The sequence below is a fragment of the Pyrgilauda ruficollis genome, unplaced genomic scaffold (genome assembly GCF_017590135.1).
Source record: "Pyrgilauda ruficollis isolate IOZ18807 unplaced genomic scaffold, ASM1759013v1 scaffold33, whole genome shotgun sequence".
Classification (NCBI taxonomy): Eukaryota; Metazoa; Chordata; class Aves; order Passeriformes; family Passeridae; genus Pyrgilauda; species Pyrgilauda ruficollis.
Window position 1 is genome coordinate 5,015,583 of NW_024524711.1, and position 19,798 is coordinate 5,035,380.

Consider the following 19,798-nt stretch of genomic DNA (forward strand, 5'->3'; position numbering starts at 1 on the left):
CATTAAAGTCATACACTGGTCCCTAAATGTCTCCAAGCTGTTGCCTTATATCTGAATTGTTCTATTAATTTGTCTTTTATCTCCCCTCTCTCCTCCTAATTAATCAAAATCTGAGGCCTCACTACCCTCAGGATGTTGTTGCCACGAAGACACTGCCATGGGCAGCATTAATACTTCAGCTTTCCTTTGACATCAGTCTGATGATGGTCTTGTTATCATGTAACACTACTGTGTGGCAGCATTTGTGCCCACACAGACTGAGGGACAAACTCATACCAAAAGCAGTTGCAATGACTGAAGACAGATCAGGAAATAAAACCCAGAAAGATTCAAACAGAATTGGCAAGCATTAAGATATTAAGATGTCAAGATGTCTTTCCCTAAGGAAAATAAGCAAGTGATTTGAAAATGATGTAAAGAATTATGAAGAGCTCTAGAAAATGAAAATCTACTATCAAGACCAGCTTTCCATCAAGGCTGGAAGTAATCCCTTCAGGAAAAAACTGAAAATTATTAGCAAGGCAAGATAATGAGAAAAAGCACTCTATCTTCTACAGGATAGGATTTTCCCTTGTGGCTCTTGACACTGAAGTCCAGTTGTCTAAATATATATATATGTGAATGGAGTCTAAATCCTAATTCTAAGATAAGACTGCACCCACACATTCCACTGGAAACCTCTGTTTAGTTTTCTCTGTTTCTAGTAACTATTTAGTTTTGTTTCATTTCACTTGTACAGGTTTGTCAAGAGCCTTCCCCTCTATAACTGACTTGAATAGCTGTCAATACTGCCAAAGCTAACTTGACACATGTGCTGCAACCAGTGCTGTGCTGGGAGGAATTTACAGCACTGCTCTCCTCACTCAAGATTAAAACAGCAAAACACAGAACTTACCAGGAGGTAAAGGCATGCACATGCCATTTGCTGCTTCCAGAATCCGACTCATGATGTGGAACACCGCAAACTCTCCTGCACTTCCTCTCTCATCACTGAGTTAACAAAGTAGCAACACATTAAGAACCCGGGGCACCCACTCTCTCCTGGAGAGAGGGTCAATTTGGCACACTGGGAGTGCACTGAATGCCTGCCTTTGGGATGCAGGGCCATGGGATGCTGCCTTGTTTACTGAGGTGTCTGAGCCAGCACCAGCTGCCCAGTGCTGCAGACACAGTCTCTGTGGTGTCCCCATCTCCTCCCCACACTGATGCACGTTTACAGGGCCCTCAGCAGTACCTGGAATCAGCAGCAACAGGTAAAATGGTGCTGGTGTGAGTGACCTGGATATTAGAGGTGTTTAACACCCACCACCCAGCTTAGGACCACTGCAAACTCAGCAAGTTTGAGCTCCAGCCATAGCACTGCCTGTGTGGTTAATATTCACACTGCCCTAGAGAGGGCCAGCAGGATCCTTAGGAAGAGTAAGTGACAGTAACATTGACACTGACAGCAGCATAAGCACTGACTGTTCAAAGGAGTACTTCTGATGAAGACCAAAATCATTACGTCCGTATTTTAAAAGGCAGGATAAAAACTTTAACAAATCACTTGCTCACAAGCAGAAGATACAGGAATGAAGCTGGTATCTCCTCCAAACTTCTTTCATTATTCGGTGCACCAGATTCAGCTAAAACAAAAAAAAAGAAGACTGGATGTTTCCAGGAGCTTATGTACAGCAGGCTCTTGGCCTTCATTCATTCCACACACCAGTTTATGTCAAAAACTTCTCAGGGGACTCCTACTAAGTCTTCAATTTTTTCTCTAGGGCCTTAAAATGTAAAGTTATTAAAATTTGAATTGTAACAAATTGCCCTATTCCAGCTGTTTAAAGTGCTTCCAGCTTATGAAAGCATCATGCAAGACATACAGCAGCTTAACACACTGTGCTTCTTGGAGATAACTGATCTCAGGCTCTTGCAGCAAATTCTCCAAGATCTGCTTGCCATGAAACAAAATCAGCATGTCCAAGTGGCTGAGCATTTGGCAAGGAACCGTCCCAAGGGCTCAGCAAAAGCAGATAACGTTGAAGACAGTGGAATGTTCAGTTTGCCAAGAAAAGTATGCAGGAGGAATCACAGATCTAGTCCTGGAAAGGAGGAAAAATGAGACAAACAAATGCCCCTCCTCATCTACGGAGTTTCCTTTTTGTCCCCAGTGAAGTGAAACAATCCCTTGGCCCATGTTGTTGTTCTTCGTGCTCCCAAACTGACGTCCACCACACACAGTCAGCATATACCAAAGCCACAAGCCCTGTTCTCACTTGGGCCTCCTCAGCTTCTGCAGCTGAAAGAGAAACCACACACGGAAGAGCGGAAATAACTTCCTCATGGTTGTCATGTGTAACCAGTTCCACATCTCAGTAACACAACTGAGACACTTCCTCTGTGCCTTTTATCTCTGGCCCTCAAAGCACAGCAATCAATCAATCCCAGGAAACTCAGGAAACTAGTATGGCACCTGTTCTGCAAAGAGGTGTCACAAGAAGTTAGGAACACTTTTCCTCCCTCCAGATGGTCAGAATCCAGGAATGCTTTTTCCCCCACTCTCTCTTCCCCCATAGGCTTTGCCCTCTCCATTGTCTGACTCATCACAGGCTCTAAGCAAGAGAGAAACAGGACACACAGGAGAGATCTGCATGCAAAGGCCAGAACTGCTATATTTATCCTCAGTAATGTTCCCGAGTGTTCCTCTGTACCTTGGCCAGAAAGCTCTACAAGGTAGCACCTTTCCCATCCACCACGAGTTGAGCCAGGCTTGCACAGCTGCCTGATGCAAAATAATTACCTAATATTTGCCATCTCCACACTTTCTAGGTGCAGTGGAAAGATCCAATTTAATCTTTCTGGAGTATAGCAAGTTTTCTAGGAAATGAGTGATTTCCAGTTTCCACAGAAGGGTCACAAGAACCACACCTGCTGCTGGAAAGAATTTCAGCTCTGGCCAGCACAGAGAGTGCAGCTAAGGCCTCTGCATCAGGAGCTGCAGCTGGATCAGAAGGATCAGTGTTGAAGTCAAGGTTCTTACAAGCTTGAAAATCACCAATTATTATTTGTGCAACATAAATGGTTTTCAAGAGTGTGCTATTCCAGAATAAGCATTTTTTGCTTAACAACACAGCAAACTGTACAGCTTTCACAGGGCACAGAAAGCTTAACTTCTTAAGTCATAACCATCCAAGCTATCACAACTTACTTGCATCTTGAATACATGAATGTTTGTGATGTGACACCCTCACTAACAGCACAACTCACTTTGGAGATCAACATCTACTCTTGGCATTGTAGAAAATACATACAGAAAGATAACCCACGTCTTAATCTTTTTTTTTTTTTCAGAACAAAACACACAAGATAATGTGCATGAGAGAAAGGCAGCATTATCTGTCTGATGGAAGGAGTACAGGCAGCTTCCTGTCTGAGGTTAGCAGTGGGTGTCTGGGGCAGCCAAGTTAAGAGCTACACTCATAGCAGGGGAGGCCATTTTTCCCTGAATAACAGACACAAAATAAGAAGTTTTTTGGGGCACATACATGAAGCCATTTCTCTTGAAGCGCTCTAAACTAACAAGAGAACACATGACCATCAGCAAGGCAGCACATGCAGGAAGGCCTTGGCTGACAGTGCTGCCACCTTGTCTTGAAACATCTACAGTTCCAGACAATGGTGCCAAGGAAACTGAAGTTCCCCTAAAGCAATTGGGAACCACAAGTGCTCAGCTCCCTTGGCTATTTCTACAGGAAAGACTTCAAAGCCAAAGAAAGTCAAAGAAAAGAACCAGGAGCAAAGGAGAAAAGGAAGTGAGACAAGGTCTTGCTGTCTTTCAGATCCCCTCCTGTGCAGTAGTATGAAAGTCTTCCTCCTCCCGAGGAAACTCAAATCTAAATGGTGTCTGTCTTCTGTTCCTCTGCAGCTGAGTCTACAGACATCAGGGGAAAATGTGCAGCTACTGCAGCGACGTGCAGAGAAATTCCAGTAGTTTATTCAGGTCTGCCTGTTTCCTGTGCCACAGACTGCCTGCTCACCCTGCCTCCCCTTCCACTTGCTGTCAGGGCAGCAAATGTCACATTGCTTCTCTAAGTTATTTCTCTCATTTCTTGCCTCACTGAGTGAGAGAAACAGATGTGGAGCAAAGCTAAGGTAAAGTGATTGCAGAGGAGAGAGAGCCTATGGACATACAATAACAACTGCAGGAAAGGTGGCACATGGACTGGGAACCAGGCACACTCCAGCTTCTGCAGAGCTCCTCAGCAAAGAAGGAATTCCCACTGAGGTGTGTTATTCACACTTCCCCACTTTACTTCTCTGTATACAGGAACACACAGTTCTCTGACAGCAACCAGCCTTTGCCTGTTGTTTTGTAAGAAACTCTCAGTGCTCCCAAGTTTTGGCTTCTCTGACTTCTTCTGCAATTGATTTACACAGTGACTACACACCACAGAGTCTAATCTCAGCCACTCCTGGGCTCCTGAATGTAATGTGAAATATTTTATGAAAGTAAACAGACAAACTTCAAGTCTCTTCTTGTTTCATTAGTTTCAATAGCTCTGCTACTCACTTCTGATGCTACAGAAGAAGTGCAGGGAGGCTCATACCAGTTCATTCCCCTGAAGAACTCTGAAACATTCAGGATATGGAAAGGTTTGAGATGTAAGAGTTTCTAATTATGATGAGGGGAAACATAAGGTTAAAAATGAAATAATTTCTAAAGATTTCCAAACAGTGCCTAAGATGCATCCGCAAAAAGCAGAAGCAACTTTTAGAGGCACGTTATCTTCACTTATAGTAGCTTTTCTAAGAACAAGCCTGTCAATTGAGTTGAGAGAATTAGTTCTGAGAGTTTTCTTGTGGGGAGAGCTGAGATTTGTTTTGCAAGATTTAGTCTACAATAATTTAGCCTTGCAGATCAAGGTTGAATAGATGTTTTCACATTTTTTATCTTAGTTTTTACTAAAAGTGAACAAATTGTTATTAGAAATTGAATAAAAGGAGAATAAATGTTCCACTTGGGCTTTTTTCAGCACCATTTCCAGGTACAGAGCTTTGGTTCATGTTGTACTGTTCCTATTTTAATCAACCACTAGTTTCAGTTTCTTTCCTACACAGATACATAAAAGTCTGCCAATTACCAGTGAAACAACTTGTGAAGTTGTCAAAGTGAGGCCTGAAAAGTCAGGAACGGCAGTGGGGCTGCAGGGGTTCGGAGAACACTGTGACATTGACAGAGTGACTGACTCACACAGGACTTTGGAGGAGATGCAGGCATCAGTAGCCTCAAGGAAGTTTCCCAAGGTTTTCATCCCTAGAAAACAGCACTGTGGGGAGCTTCTACTGAACACTGGCACAAAGAACAGGATTTACAGTTGCCATGCAAGTTTTTGAGCACTCTGCATTCTGCACTTAAAGGACATGATCTTGAGACAGACAAAACCAAGTAGATAAATTCTGTGCACAAGTTATGGTTTTTGTGACCTTTTTTTTTTTTTTTTAAAGGTCTCAAGAGGATGAAAGACAGAAAAATAAGAGTTTGGAAAGCAAATTTTCACAGCAGTTTACAAAGATTTCTTCATGCAAAACTGTCTCCTGAAACACACACAGCCCACTGAAGGCACTGTGTAGGAGTGGTGGTGATTTACCCACATGTCAGATTGTAGTGACGTCTTTTTTTGTTCATTTTTTATTTCCCTTGGTGGCACTTTGATTATTCAAGACCTGCAGCAATGTGTTCTACAGGAAACCAAATGGATCTAACAGCTTTAAACTTTCAGGATGAGTTCTCATTTTATTTCTGGGAGTAGACTATACTTGCACAAGCTGTAAATGGAACCATTTCTTCTGTATTCTGAGTGACTGGTACAACTTTTTAAATAATATTTAAATAATATCAATTTTCTTTATCCATTTATACAATATTAGGCTGAAAAATATATTTAAATATCTTAAAAACAATTTCTTCCCACCAAATATATGCTACATACAACTGGTACACACCCAAGGACCTACAATCCAACAAATACATACTTGCTCACAATAGTGACTATGAAATCAAACTAACCAGGTTTGCAACATAATCCAAAACTATTTGGTCAATCTTCTTTTTTCCAATATATTGTAGATGTCTCATAAGGTGATCCTTCAGCTGAGCAACCATCTAGAAAAAAAAAGCCAACAATTTGTTGTTGTTGGGCATCTTCAAAGAAACACAAAAGCTGCAGCAGGTTCAGGACCTGATCAATAGGCACTGGCTCAACAAAACATTTCCCCATTACAAAACTCCAGTTCAGAGTGAGACCCTAAGCTGCTGTACAATCTCCCTAAACTCATCACCAGATGTGAATATTCTAAATGGTTACTTGGTGCAAATTCAGCAAAATGAATACTAAGTTGAACTTTCCATGACACTGAAAAGAAAAAGCTTACAGTTCTCACACCTCTCTGTGCAAAGCCAAGGGAACTGGATGAAAGAAGAATTTAAATATAACATTGAATTCTAAGAATATAAGTACTTAGTACAAACAAATATACCTGAGAGATTTTATGAGAGAGAAAACTAGCAGAGGTACAATTTGTGGTAGTTGCCAAGAACCTGAGAACCAGAGTGATTAATAGCAATTTCAGGTTAAACATTAATTGTGAAGTCATTAAAGTTGGGTGTTTGTTAACATACAGTCCATGCCACTCCCTACTCTCTCTTGTCTGAAATATTCGCTGACCTCATGTAGCTTCAGATTGCAACTCAAGTCCATGCTGGCTCTTTTCTGAGAGTTACTAAGAAGCTCAGAGTGAAACTGGAGCAAATAAAAATTTCTGTCTCAAGGAACTTATATGTAGACTAATCTCAGTGTGTCAATACAGTAATACAGGTATGAGAAAGGCATAGACAAAGTGACCTGCTTTTTGGATCTGTCTGAATAAATGGAGGGGAAGGATGTAGAAAAGCTGCAGAGAAAGAGAGGCAAAATTTGGAAACAGGGAGATTACTGCAAAGAAGGAAAATTTGCCTCAGATGTGAACAGACAGGACAGTGTTGATCTGCTCTTCACTGTTAAGACCTTCTAGTTCATGATGAAGAATTAGTTTATTTTAAAAGTAAGAGAACAAAAGATAAGCCAAGATATGTATTAAGACAGAGGGAGGACAGGTAAGAATTTGAGACAGAATTTATTGCCCAGAAGCATATAGATGGTAGATCCTTTAAGGAGATCACTGGCAAAAACAGTGGAAAAGAAGAAGGAACCTCAGAATGGCCATAATAAGTCTCAGAAGTGAGGTAGAAGGAAAAAGAAACTGTAAAAAGGGTGTTAAATTGAGAAGCAAGAAGATCTCTGTTCATCTAAATGAGAGAACGGAGGGGGAGGAATTCACTTATATATGTTTCAAAGGCATAAAGTAGTCCAGAAATAACTGACAGATTAAATGACCTCCCGGTTTCCAGCCAAAGTTATATTGGGAAAAAGCATTTTGAGAAATCAGTTTTCTATTCCTTTTTTCCCCTATGCCTCACAATAACCTGCTAAGATAATATCATGATGATGAACTCTAAAACTTAGGAAATGCCATGTTTGCCCCATAGCTACCCTGAGTGAGCTTCCACTCAGCACTGGAACTGGGAAGGTCACTCCTCACACATCTGTGGAGCCTGTGCGTCCTCTAGTGCACACTGACAAAAGCACATACCAGTCCCATGAGCAACTGCTGCTGATAATCCTCCTCTTCAAAGAGAGGTACCAGCCTTGCCTCTGAAACAAACAGAGCAACAATCATTCAAGAACATGGCACTACAGAACTATCACAAGAATTCAGCCAGCTTCAAAATACTTAGGAGCAGAGAAGCAAACAGAAGCTGTGGTTTGACATACTCAGCTACAGAACTAAGACACTGAAGAACCATGGACTGAATAAGAAAACTGAAAAATGGAAAATAATCCTTTGTCTGCCATCCACTTCTTCTTCTCTTTGATATTTAAGTAAGAGTTATCACAGTGTGCTGAGAGCAAAGAGGCAGAGAGAACTTTCTGGTAACACCAGCACTAATGTGCTACTTAGATCTTGTCATTTACAAACAAACAAACTCTAGCAGCTGCATGGGTTTTCCAAGAAAATGGCTAGACAGAAAGTAAATAGTTCAGGGAATCACCTCCCACTGATTCTCTCCCATGATCTGATTGCTTCTGTTACTCAGATTTGTAGACCACTATGAAAAGAACACAACTTCTCTAACTAAATGGAAGGAGATTACAGTGTCTGCTGAAATTAATAACCTGTATTTCCTAATCAGTGCTTCCTGTCTACTAAAACAAAGGAAGAAAGCCAATCATCTATTTCATGATACAGACAAAACCAACACAAGATTTTATGGAACCAAGTGCTGAAGTCTTTCAAAATTTTCACCTGTTTTTGCCCACCTTCAAATACATTTACACCGCCACTTAGCAGCACAAAGACCCATGCTGATTGATTTTAAAGGACTCAAGGACAAATCTACAGGGAAACACTACATAGATGCTTATTACTGGATGGCAGCTATTTAGAAATTATCTATAACATTTAAACATCTGACTTCTTTATCAATAAGCACCTTTGAAAACACGATGCTGAGGTTCACAAAGTTGATACAAAGTCTCTCAAAGTCAGAGCCCACTGCAATAAGTAGCAGTGACACAGATGACTGCTGTCAGGGGCTGGAAATGAGTACACTGAAAATTCTTGGTAAAAAAAGGACCAAGCAGCACTTACATGAGCATCATGTCACAGCACACAGTTTAGATTAGTGGCAGGGCACATAGAAGGAAGGCACTGATGTGTGAACAGCAGGAACATGATACACCACTAAATTCAGTTTTACTTATTTGTGACAGAGGAACTGAGCATCAAAAAATCTCAAGTGTTTCTGGCCTAAGGAAACTGCTCTCTCTACACCACGTTTTTTCACCAGCCCTAATATCCTGTACAAGTTCTGATGTTGCAAAGGCAGCTCCAAGTGGACAAGACTCAACAGTAACATGGTGTCATTGATACTCTGCTCCACAAGAAAAATCCTGAAGATATCCTTTAGCAGACCACATTTTATTGCTTATGTTGTTAGATCCAATATGAACTAGGGACTTTATTTTCAAGCATTTCCTAGTACATGAAAATTTTCTTCTCATCTTAAATTCTCAAACTCTTCTGTGCTGAAAACACACATAGCAACTGATTTTTAGCAAACAACAGCTGGATGGAAATATTCTAATAAATCTAATTCTTACAGCTAAGGCCTACATCAAGAAAAGTTTCACTTACCAGAGTCCCAAGTGTCCAGATGAGAAAGCACCCTGGGGTTTGAAACCAAAATCAGTGTGCTTCATATGCAATACTCTAAAGGCTTTCATAACATCATTAAAAACTCAAATGAGCCTTTGATCTTTCAAAGATGGCTAAAGACATCTGAGAACAGTACATGTGACTAAATGTAGTAAAAATAGTAGATAGCATTAAAAAAAATTCTATCTGTCTAGGTTTCATGAGAATGACTTCACATCTACCATAAATTCCCTAGCTCTAGAGGCCTGTATTTCAGATCATGCTGTAGTGATTACAAGGATTCGAATAACTGATTTTCATCAGGATAATCTTCTTTAAAGATAAGAAAGTATCTTCTAATCAGATACTAAAAAACTAATTAAATGGCACATTAATTCCTCCAACATATTTGTTCAAAATAAAAAGGAGTAAATATAATATAAACCAGTACATACTTTTTGGCATTTTCAAAAATATTCCTCAAATATGCTGTGGTTCTTCTCTCCTCTCTCTGGTTTGGAAAACAAACAAAAATCCCAAAATGAGCAAAACAGAAGACCAAATAAAATACTCCCTGACAGAATAAAGATCAGAAATTAATCTGATTTTCTCTTTGAATGGAAGTAAAACACAGTGGGGCCTCACACCATCTTTCAAGTGCCTGTGCTCTCACACACTCACACATGTAAACCTTGTGACAATACAGAGCAAGTTCTGCTTTTCTTTAATTTCTTGCATTATTTTAAGAGAACAAAACTTACAGGCAATGACCTTAGGTGAAATGACTGCAAAAGTCTTTGCATTTCTGATAATCAGATTCCCATTTATTTATCTTCAAAATAAAAACGCCAACTTGTCCATGCTTGACTATAAAACACCCATTTCAGAGGCAGCTCTGGAGGGTTCCAGTGTCTCAGCTCCAGTGCCTCTCACTCACCTCTTCCGAAAGGTTACGCCATTCCCTCCGGAGCCCCTTACTGTGGTAGTGCAAGTGCGGCTCTGCATACTTCACACTCTCCAAGTTTGAGTTGAGTTTCTCCCAGAAGCCTTTGGAGTTTTGGAACTGCAGTGTTGCAGAGAAAGCATGAATATAGATTGCTCTCTTAAAGAAATACCTCATCACCCTCCCACTGACTGCAAAGACATGTGATTAGTCTAAAAACAATCTAAATGAAAAAAGTTAAACCAAAGCAGCAAAACTAATTTCTCTTGATGGAATGGCACTTACTTGACTTGAAGTCAAGATTTTGTGCCTGGAAAGGAACAAGTGTTTCTGGGTCACAATTCATCTGACCTATTTACATGTTTGAGATGGGAAGAACTGCACCACAGACTACACTGGCCATATTGTCTAGACTTCCTCTGACTGTAAAAAGAGCCTTAGGCTACTAACTTAGATGTAAATGTTTACATTTGGTCAAATAAATCCCATTTGAGGTTTCTAGTAGTTCCAAAGAGAGGAATACCACCATGGCCACGATAGCTGCAGGACGCCACTAATTTCAAGCTGCATTAATGCTTAGATTGCAAACATCCATTTACCAACCCCAAGTAACAGTGCTTCATCCCAGAAAAGAAACAAAATCCAACAATTTCCATAGCAATTCTAAAGCATTTGACTCTAATACTAAAATTAATCTAAACCTGGCTGTGAACAGACAGGAGGATCAAAACTGAAACAAAAGCACAACAGTTTCCTAAGCTACTTCTTGGACTGGGTATAAAAATTTGAAGCCACTGTTTATAAGGGGGGCAAGATGCAATGGGAGGCATTGCTGAAGAAGAGATGAGATGAAGGCAATTCTTTTTGACAGTTTTAAAAAACAAGAGATGCTACGAGCTGTTCTTGCCCCTCTTAATATACATTATCTCCCATGACAGACACTACAGTAACAACATTTGAATAGAGCTTTGAATTCACAATATTCCTCCACTTGTTAGTACATACTGGATTTTGCTCTCTCCTCTCAACTATCCTACAATAACAATAACCTTAAAAGAAAACCTCAAAAGGAAGAAACCGCTTCCTACTATTAACTATAATTTGTCAAGGAAAATAAATTTCAAAGACTCAATCCTGCCAGCCACTTTCCTCTTGCTGCCAGTGCCTACTGTCACTTTATTATTGTAACTCCAGCAGAGAAAATAAATCTTGGGTTTTGCTTCATATTAGTTATACTTAGCAGCTGCAAACTACGATCACATATGGCACCATATGTTCACTCTGTTGTACCTAACCCATGCGATCTACAACCTACTACTGCAGAATGTTGCCTAAATGTTACCAATATGAAATCAGAGAAATATTAAATACAGCATAAGGGTATCATCTAGTGACCAATCCATGCAACAGCACTACCACTGCAGAACTGTGTTCAGGCCACACTGGGCGTGAATATGTGGCAGGGGGAAGCAAGACAGTAATTTTCTTTCATATAAGAAATCTCTAACAGGAAGTGGTAGGCTTGAGTGTTATCTGCTTTTAATCCCAAAAAGATGGATTGTATTAAATCTCATTAAAAAGCCGAAAGTTTAAAGTAAAGGATTTTTTCAATTAAATCTACTATTTCTTGAGGATCATCAGGGCAAGGACTAAAAAGAGAAGGGTTCTTCATCTTAGGTGTTTATTTGGGAGACGTTTCTAGAGAGTCAAGAATTAACACCTAAGCATGACACTTAAAAGACATTGTATTACCAGAAGTCAAAGCAAGGCCTTACCAGTTTGCAATACATGAAAAGCTCCCATGAAGCCTTTCATAAGTAGTGAGTTCTTAACTGAAGATAGAGAGCTCTCTGCTAACCCTTTGGAAAAGATGTGGGGTGACAATTGCCTTCAAGAGGCCCATGCCTCTCAGGACTGTAGTGCTGTGTCTCCCCAGCAGTGATGGCATTCAGAGAGTGTAAAGCATCACTCTGCATCCCCGGGGCTCAGCAGAGCACAAGGGAGAAATTCTTTCCTGGTGCTCTGACAATTTCTTGCACTATATATTTTCACTCTTCCCCTGGATGTCCTCCTAATCTTTATCTTCCTTCTTCCTCCTTTCCAATTTAACTTATTCATACCCTGCAAGTTTGGTTTGTGCTTAAAAAGGGGGGAAATTAGACTTATTGATTGCAATCCTTATGTGGTGCTTTTGGACAATGGGACTAACCATTCCCTCTTTCTCAGTGTATCTTGATGAACAAGAATTCAGTGATAAAAACACCTGATACCCAAACAGAGCAATTTTTGAATGTGAATATGGACATAGCCCTCCCAAAAGCTCTCAACAACTCATGGACTTGAGAACTCCAAGAAGTTCTCAAAGTAACAATTAACCATGTCATAAAATCTCTGCAACAGAAATAGTACTCGTAGAACCGGATCTGTCACCAGGGTCTGACTCCTGATGCTAACAACATGCACCAACTGAAACACCAGCTGACCACTTAAACTCAGGCTGTGGGGGGTTTGTGACACTGGTGTGGTACAAAACAGCCAGAGCATTAAACCTTACCCTGTGCATTAGCATCTTTGTCCTTATGCAAGAGTCACAGCAATTTGCCATCAAAAGTAGCAGGAAATATTTGTCTTTAGCTCAACTCTGACCTTTTCAAGCTGTTTAGGTTTCAGACAGAAATAGGAAATGAGTTCCACAATCAGGAAGTATAGCTGCTAAAGGCATGTGCCCCCAGAGGCTTGAGGTTCAATCTCAGACAAATTAAAGTCCTGCTAACTTTGACCTCAGTGAATTACAGGGATTATCTGCACACAAATTTTCTCAAGATGTGATTTTCCCAGGTGTCCCAGTTCCCAGGGCAGCCTTTCCAAGCAAAGCCATGCAAAGCCCTATTCCCTGACAGCAAGCCTGTGAATGTGTGCAGTGCAGCTATGATGCACTGCTGCAGAGTAAGAGAGCAGTGGGAAATTTCACTGATTTTTAAAAGGTTTTGTGAACAGTGATGCTTTATGACTAATTATAAGAACATCTTTAAAGAGCTACATGGAACAACATTGTCATGTATCCAGAGTCTAATCCTACATGTTGCTAGTGTGTCTAAACTTCTCATTCTTCCCCTTAGCTTCCACAAGAAACTGCTTATTAAAATTCTCTTTCAGATTTTGTAGGGGAGTGCTTAGGAAAATTTCAAGAATTTCTCTAAACTGGAGCTGAGGGAGTGGTATGGGAAGACAGGAAGAATCATTCATGTTGTTTTCAACGGAAAGTACAATTTCCTACCCAAACAACCTACTCTGCTCTCCCCATACAGCCCACTGCCCTTTCCAGGCTGTGCAGGAATTTGTCTAGATTTAGTAGCCAAAGCCCTGACATAAGTGCAATCACAGGATGCTCTGGACAAAACAGAGTGAGAGGGTCACAAACCATCACACCAATGGCAGCACAATGAAACAGCCATCAAAGTGGGCACATGTAGACGTGTAGAAATCCTACTTGACTGTTATGCCACCTCTGCCTTCAGCTACCAAAGTCATAAAGTGAATTGGTATGAGTCTGATTAACAATTAATTAGTGGATAATCCTCCCTGTTGAATAGAGGTGTCTTCAGAAAGGGAAAAAAACCCCACCATCTTTGAGTCTGATTAACTGATATTTAGTAAATAAATCATTTCCAACAAAGCAATTTCCTGTTCATATCTATTTTTGGATAGGGCAGTGGGGATACTGCTGCATTAATATCTAGCATGCCTCCAATCCACAAAAAAAGCAGCTACTAATCTGAAAATACAAATATGGTTTTATACTGGAACTTACCTCTAACACAGGTAGAGAAATAATGTCTGTGGCACATATTACTCCAGGGATAACCTATAAATACAGATAAATTATTTATAGTCTTACAAATCAGCATAGAACATGGGGCATCTAAACGAATCTCCATCACCCATTTCCTCCAGGAAACTAGCTAGCTAGTCAAAACTGTGCCCTTATTTTTTTAAAAAAAAGCAATATATTAGAACAGTGTCACAGCAGAGAAATTAAGACACTATTTGCTCTAACTGTAAAGTCTTGCTGGAAGTTATTTTACTTCTGCAAGCTTACTTGTAAATCTTAACTCTACTGATTCTGTTTGACCTGAAAATAACTGCATGACTTTGCTGGTTAAATGTATTTTGTCTTCATTATAAACCTCATATGATACAGAAGAAATGAATACTTCATTATGAAAACTGAGATATTTGACTGTCCATTCAATTATAATAACTGTTCTTGGTTTTGCAAATGCTTTTATTTGTTGACAAAAAATTTGACTCATGGAAAACACCACAAAGGGTAAAACTTGGCACTAAAACAGGCATAAAGCACAGGCATAAAGGTATCAATTTGGAGCATATCTATGAAAAGGTAAGACACACAAGCTTATAGGCTGTACTAAGGGATAAAAAACCAGACCCTCTAGCTATTAACTAAAGCACCAGCTGTTATCTTACCCCAATCCAGTCATGCAGTGATGTGTAGGGCAGGAGTTTATCCAGGTTCTGAGTTTCTGGACACATTCTGCAGTACAGGGAGGCTGAATGTAATGTAAAAAGATTTATAAGAGCAAGATTGTATAAACTATCAGTCAACAAGAGTAGGCTTCACTGTTCCTTATCTGACACTTTTTTAGGGACAAATCCTGCTGCTGTCTCTGAAACAGCTTCCTCCATTGTGGAACTGGTCCCATTCTGTGCACAAAAGGAGGAAGAGAAGTCCAGATGGCTGCAGGGCTGGGTCAGCTGCTTGGCTACAGCTCAGCACTGCAGGGGTCCTTTGTACAAAGACTCTGCACTGGTTAGACTGAGAGACTACCTATTAGAAGAGTGTCATGATAAGCCAAATCCTTTTGAAAAAAATGGTTTGGGCTAGAGCTAGAGGAGAATGGAGCTGAGGAGACAATCTCCAGAGACCTAAGTAATGATAAATCCATTTGTTCCATTAGACAGAAGAATGCATTTGAGAAGTTTTTACTGCCAATCTGATTTTGAGATGTCTGTGTATCTTCTAAACTACTGATACTGTCTCTTAATGCCACAAAACGCAGGTTAGTAATACAAATCATAACCAAAAAGTTCAGAAATAAGAGTCAGTTTGCACTGCCATGGCCTCTCCTTAGTGTCAACTGGAGTATGCAGGAAAACTCAGAATGCAGGAACAGAAATACCTACCAATGATAAATTCTTGAATGGGGTTAAAAGAATGACATGTTGACAGGTTCTCAGAAATCCACCGAATAATCTGTCAGAATGAGAACAGAGAGCTTGTCACATCTCTCTGTTTAATCAAGTGTTGTAAGAGAGTATAGAACATTTGGTTTTGGTAGTTAACACTTTGCATGGAGTAGTGATAGAGACATAAGTGTTTTCAGGACAGACTGGACTGAAAACAGGGTTTAGGGCAGCCCAGCTGATGAGCCTCTTGGCACTGCCAGGTGAATCAGGATCTCTCTTTGGCTGATGTCATTCATGCCCTGCTCCTGCTTTGTATAAGACATCAATCACTGGAAAAAAATTTAGAGGAGATTCTTTTCCCACCTGCATTTCCAAGTCTTCTGTGTGTTGGAAGTAGAGCAGGGCACAATGCAGAGCTGCTAATCTCTCATAGTCTTGTTTGCTCTTCTGTAGGAACTGCAGCAAGGCACTGTCACTGATGCTCACATCATACAGACTTCCTGCATTGCAATCCAGGACTGCTGACACCCATGGGGACCGGATGGAACAGTTTTGTAATGTGTCAATTCTTGCATCCTCACCTGAAGAATATTGGTTTGAGAACAAAAGGAGTAAGAACATAAAATTTGCCTGCTACCAGTATTTCTCCTAAGATTCCTAGGCACCCAGCAGTAAGAGTCTGCCTCTTGCACTGCCTGCCCTGGTAGTATATACTGAAGAGGAGTAGGAATGGTGCTGGGTCCATAAAGAAAGCAGATAAGGAGCACAGTCCATATTCAGTTCTCTCCTTCCCTATTGCTGACACAGAGAAGGTGTAGAGATTTCAGGCTCACAATGCTGCAATTTTGAAGGCAAATCAGAGTACATGTGATGGAACAGAGCAGAGCACAAGGACAGTAGCACAAGTTCAGCACTACAATTAGCACCTATTGGTACAGCTTGTACAGGTCAGAACTGCTCATGTGCAGAAGCATGATACAAACTTCTATTGGTGGATCTCTTGCCATCAATCCAAATGGCCAGAACAGGAAGGTGTTCACCACCATGGCACCATACAGGTACTGTATTTGAGAGCCCTTGCATCAGAGAAATCAGACCCACCATCCAGCAGTGATACTTCCCACTCATTTTTAGCAGGACAGTATTTGATTACACATACAAAACAGGTATTCGCTTCCTATGACACTGCCCCTGCACCAGTTTTCACAATTTATGTCCCCTTCACCCAATCAGAACAACAGATTTCTGTTTCCAAACAAAGGCATCCCACTTCCAAAAATAAACCACTTCCCACAAAGACGTGTTTGTTGGAAATGCGTTGGAAATGAAGTAACATGCATCTCAGATGAGACTCTAAATTAAATTGCATCAGCCTGATCAGGTGAAGGAAACACAGATTTCCTTTCCCCACACCCTCCAAACACACACATTTAGAGCAACTCAATTGGAGGAAGGAAATGTAAAATCAAATTTACATCTCATGTGAAATTAGAAAACAGTGGAGGACCAAGAACCATGGGGAAAGTTGGGGGAAGGGAAACTATGAAACCAAGGCAGAGAATTTCAAATTCAGTGAAAGGTCTTCTTCCATTTCATAACAAGCAAGAAGTATGAAACACATAGAGTATGAAATGCCAGTTCAGCTTCTCTTTCTAAAATGGAAAGTAGCAAAAATGTCATTCTTATTTTTTCAGTATCCTTCCTTTGTCAGAACACTGTGCAATAAGGAAACATTGAGAAATACAACTTCCATGTAGAGAGATATGAACAAGTTTCCACAACAACAATTAAATTACTTAAAGCAGTTGTACTATACCTGTCAGAAATAAACTATAGCACAGCATGTCAGGATGTTGAATGTTCAGGAGGTGCAGGAACTGGCCAGGCAAATAAGCAGCCACATAATAGTCTATTTAAAGAAACAACAGTGGTCAATTTAGCACCTGATCACTTATTTGCTTTAAGAGGCTCTTTCACATGATTCTCAACTTGGCCCACTTCTCTGTGAGGAATTGATTCTATCTAGGAAATATAAAATGAGTTAATTAAAAGCTGCTGTTGTATTAACACAGGAAACACTAGCAGTACATTTGGGTTTCCAGGGTAGGATTCAAGAAACTTGAGATACTCAAGAACTCAGCAACTGGTGTTCAGCACAGATTTTGAGGCAATTTCAGAGGAAGCTGCTTAATAATCGTGAGACATTGCAATATCAAGTGCCAAATACAAAAGGCAAGCAGAAGAAAAGCAGCAAAATAACACTGCTACCTAAAGCCAAGGAAAAAAAAAATCCTTTCCTTCCAGAGAAGAGTTAGCCATTTGTCTCTGTACTACACAGAGAATGGCAATCACACAGGAAAGTAACACAAGTAACCTACCAAGATTCATAAAAGCCACTTCCTTGAATTGATGAGATTTTGTTCTTTCCAGAGAAACTGTAAAAGTTTTGTTGTAACCTGAGGGGAAAAAAAAAAAACTTTAAAAACCTCAAACAATAAAAACCATTTGTTACAATCCACCTACGACTTTACAGCTAGAAACTTCTGCAGTTCTTTAGTGTGTGAAAACTAGCCATGCACTGCACGGCCTACATTTGTAGTTTAAAGAAGAACTCCATCCCAGAGCAAGCTTGTGTAAAAATACCTTTCCCCCAGAAAAACCCAAACGCAAATCCTTTATGTAGCTGTGTTTCACATTTTGGTGATCTTTCAATTGCTTTAAAGAATTTCCACTTTGCTTATCTTCACGCCTTATTGCTCTAATTTAGTTCAGCTCAGTTTATACAAAGGCCAATTTCAGACCTGCTGTGTTTGCATGGGCTATGCATCAGCACAGCTGTTGTTCTAATCTAGACTTGTACCACACTGCTGGCACCCAGTAAGAATGACACAATGCCCTCACATTTCCTCTGTATCTGAGAAAAGCTGAAGATTCTAGTTACTAATGGTATCATGATCAGGATGCTACTTAATAATGCATGGAAATTCAATATAAGATCCATAGTTTACAGGACCACCAAGAGAAAAATCACCACCAGCAACACTACAGACGCAGAGGTGTCAAAAGATAATAGTTTTTCATACAAAATACTGACTAAAGTTAGCTTGCAATGAGTCAGTGTACTCCCCATCACCACTTTGTCACTTGCCAGCATGAGCACATGCAAGCTAAAACCAGCACTGCAGAATTCAACTGCAACATCGTGACTTCTCTGTTTATGCTGCAGTGACTGTTTTAGCAGGGGTGGGAAGCTTCCAGTCAAGATTACAGAGGCTGCAGAACAAACTGAGCTTCTTAAATGTCTTCAAAATATGGCTTATGGACTCCAAAATGTCAGTAATGGACCCAATATACCACCACTTCTGTGGGTCACTGCAGGATCATTATTAAAATTCTCTTGTACAACTGATGAATCTTACACGAACCCACAAACAGCTCTGTACCAAACAACTCCATTCCATTTCCAGAGGTCATTTCAGACTTAGCTAGTCAATGTCAATATTTATCCTCAGCTTCTTGCTAGTACAGATGAGGATGTCCAAGGGCCATGGTTGGCTCCAAGCAATCCAACAACTCTTTGGCTACACATCAGGTGTGTCTGGGGAAATCAGCCCTTCGCAGCAGCGCAATGCACAGTGTGTCACACCCCAAAAGGACTTTTTCCAATTTGTTAATGCCTTCAAGAACACAAAAAGGTAGTTCACTCAATCCCACAATATTCCAGCAATATAATGCAAGCAATGTGTTATGTACAGCTCTGACATATGGGAAGCATCCTGACACAAGAAAGCAAACAGTTAAGGTAGAACAGAGACATAGTGTGCACTTGAACACAGTTACTCCATCCTACATCACTTCTCAGTTTAGAAATAATTTGCCCCTCTGTCCATGTATCAAATAAGAAAATCTTGATAATAAGAACTTTTATTCTAATTGGAATAAAACAATGTCCTTTATTATTTTAAAACAAAGGTCTTAACTTCAAGAGCTAGAGCACCACTTACACAGCAACTATTCTTAGAGTCAGTGGGTGTTGCACATCTTGCTGTGAAAATGACACATTGAACTGGAATTCTAAACAGACATTCAAGCTAAGAGCTGTTGGCTCTATTTCCCATACAAATGCCTTATGGCATAAGTACAACACACCTGCAAGCTCCCACAGATTTCATTGATGTCTGTGCTCAGCATGCCGGAAAGTCTGGCTAGAAATAAGGGACCAAATTAATAACCATTTACAAGGCCACTGGTTTGAAGCTACTCACTCAGTATCAGGCAGGAAGCCTACAGCAGGAAAGCCAACTCTGCAGCTAAAGGCAGCTGCTGTCTTGAAACACCAGCCACAGTAGTTTATTGTCTGCAGCTTTGGTA

At 40.3% G+C, this 19,798-nt stretch overlaps 1 protein-coding gene across 2 annotated transcripts in view; it reads right to left on the reverse strand.

The window, feature by feature from the left end:
- Positions 1–19,798, reverse strand: part of LOC121357364 (gamma-secretase activating protein) — a 45,314-nt gene that overhangs the window by 6,089 nt on the left and 19,427 nt on the right. For both annotated transcript variants that reach the window (XM_041474576.1, XM_041474574.1), the window contains exons 14-26: positions 17,806–17,883; positions 17,244–17,336; positions 15,791–16,008; positions 15,425–15,494; positions 14,708–14,790; positions 14,031–14,084; positions 10,214–10,339; positions 9,732–9,787; positions 9,277–9,308; positions 7,672–7,733; positions 6,050–6,145; positions 1,555–1,625; positions 896–990 (exon numbers count right to left, since the gene is read on the reverse strand). In XM_041474576.1, the coding sequence (XP_041330510.1) occupies positions 896–990; positions 1,555–1,625; positions 6,050–6,145; positions 7,672–7,733; positions 9,277–9,308; positions 9,732–9,787; positions 10,214–10,339; positions 14,031–14,084; positions 14,708–14,790; positions 15,425–15,494; positions 15,791–16,008; positions 17,244–17,336; positions 17,806–17,883 (1,134 nt within the window). The remainder of the gene's footprint in view (positions 1–895; positions 991–1,554; positions 1,626–6,049; positions 6,146–7,671; positions 7,734–9,276; positions 9,309–9,731; positions 9,788–10,213; positions 10,340–14,030; positions 14,085–14,707; positions 14,791–15,424; positions 15,495–15,790; positions 16,009–17,243; positions 17,337–17,805; positions 17,884–19,798) is intronic.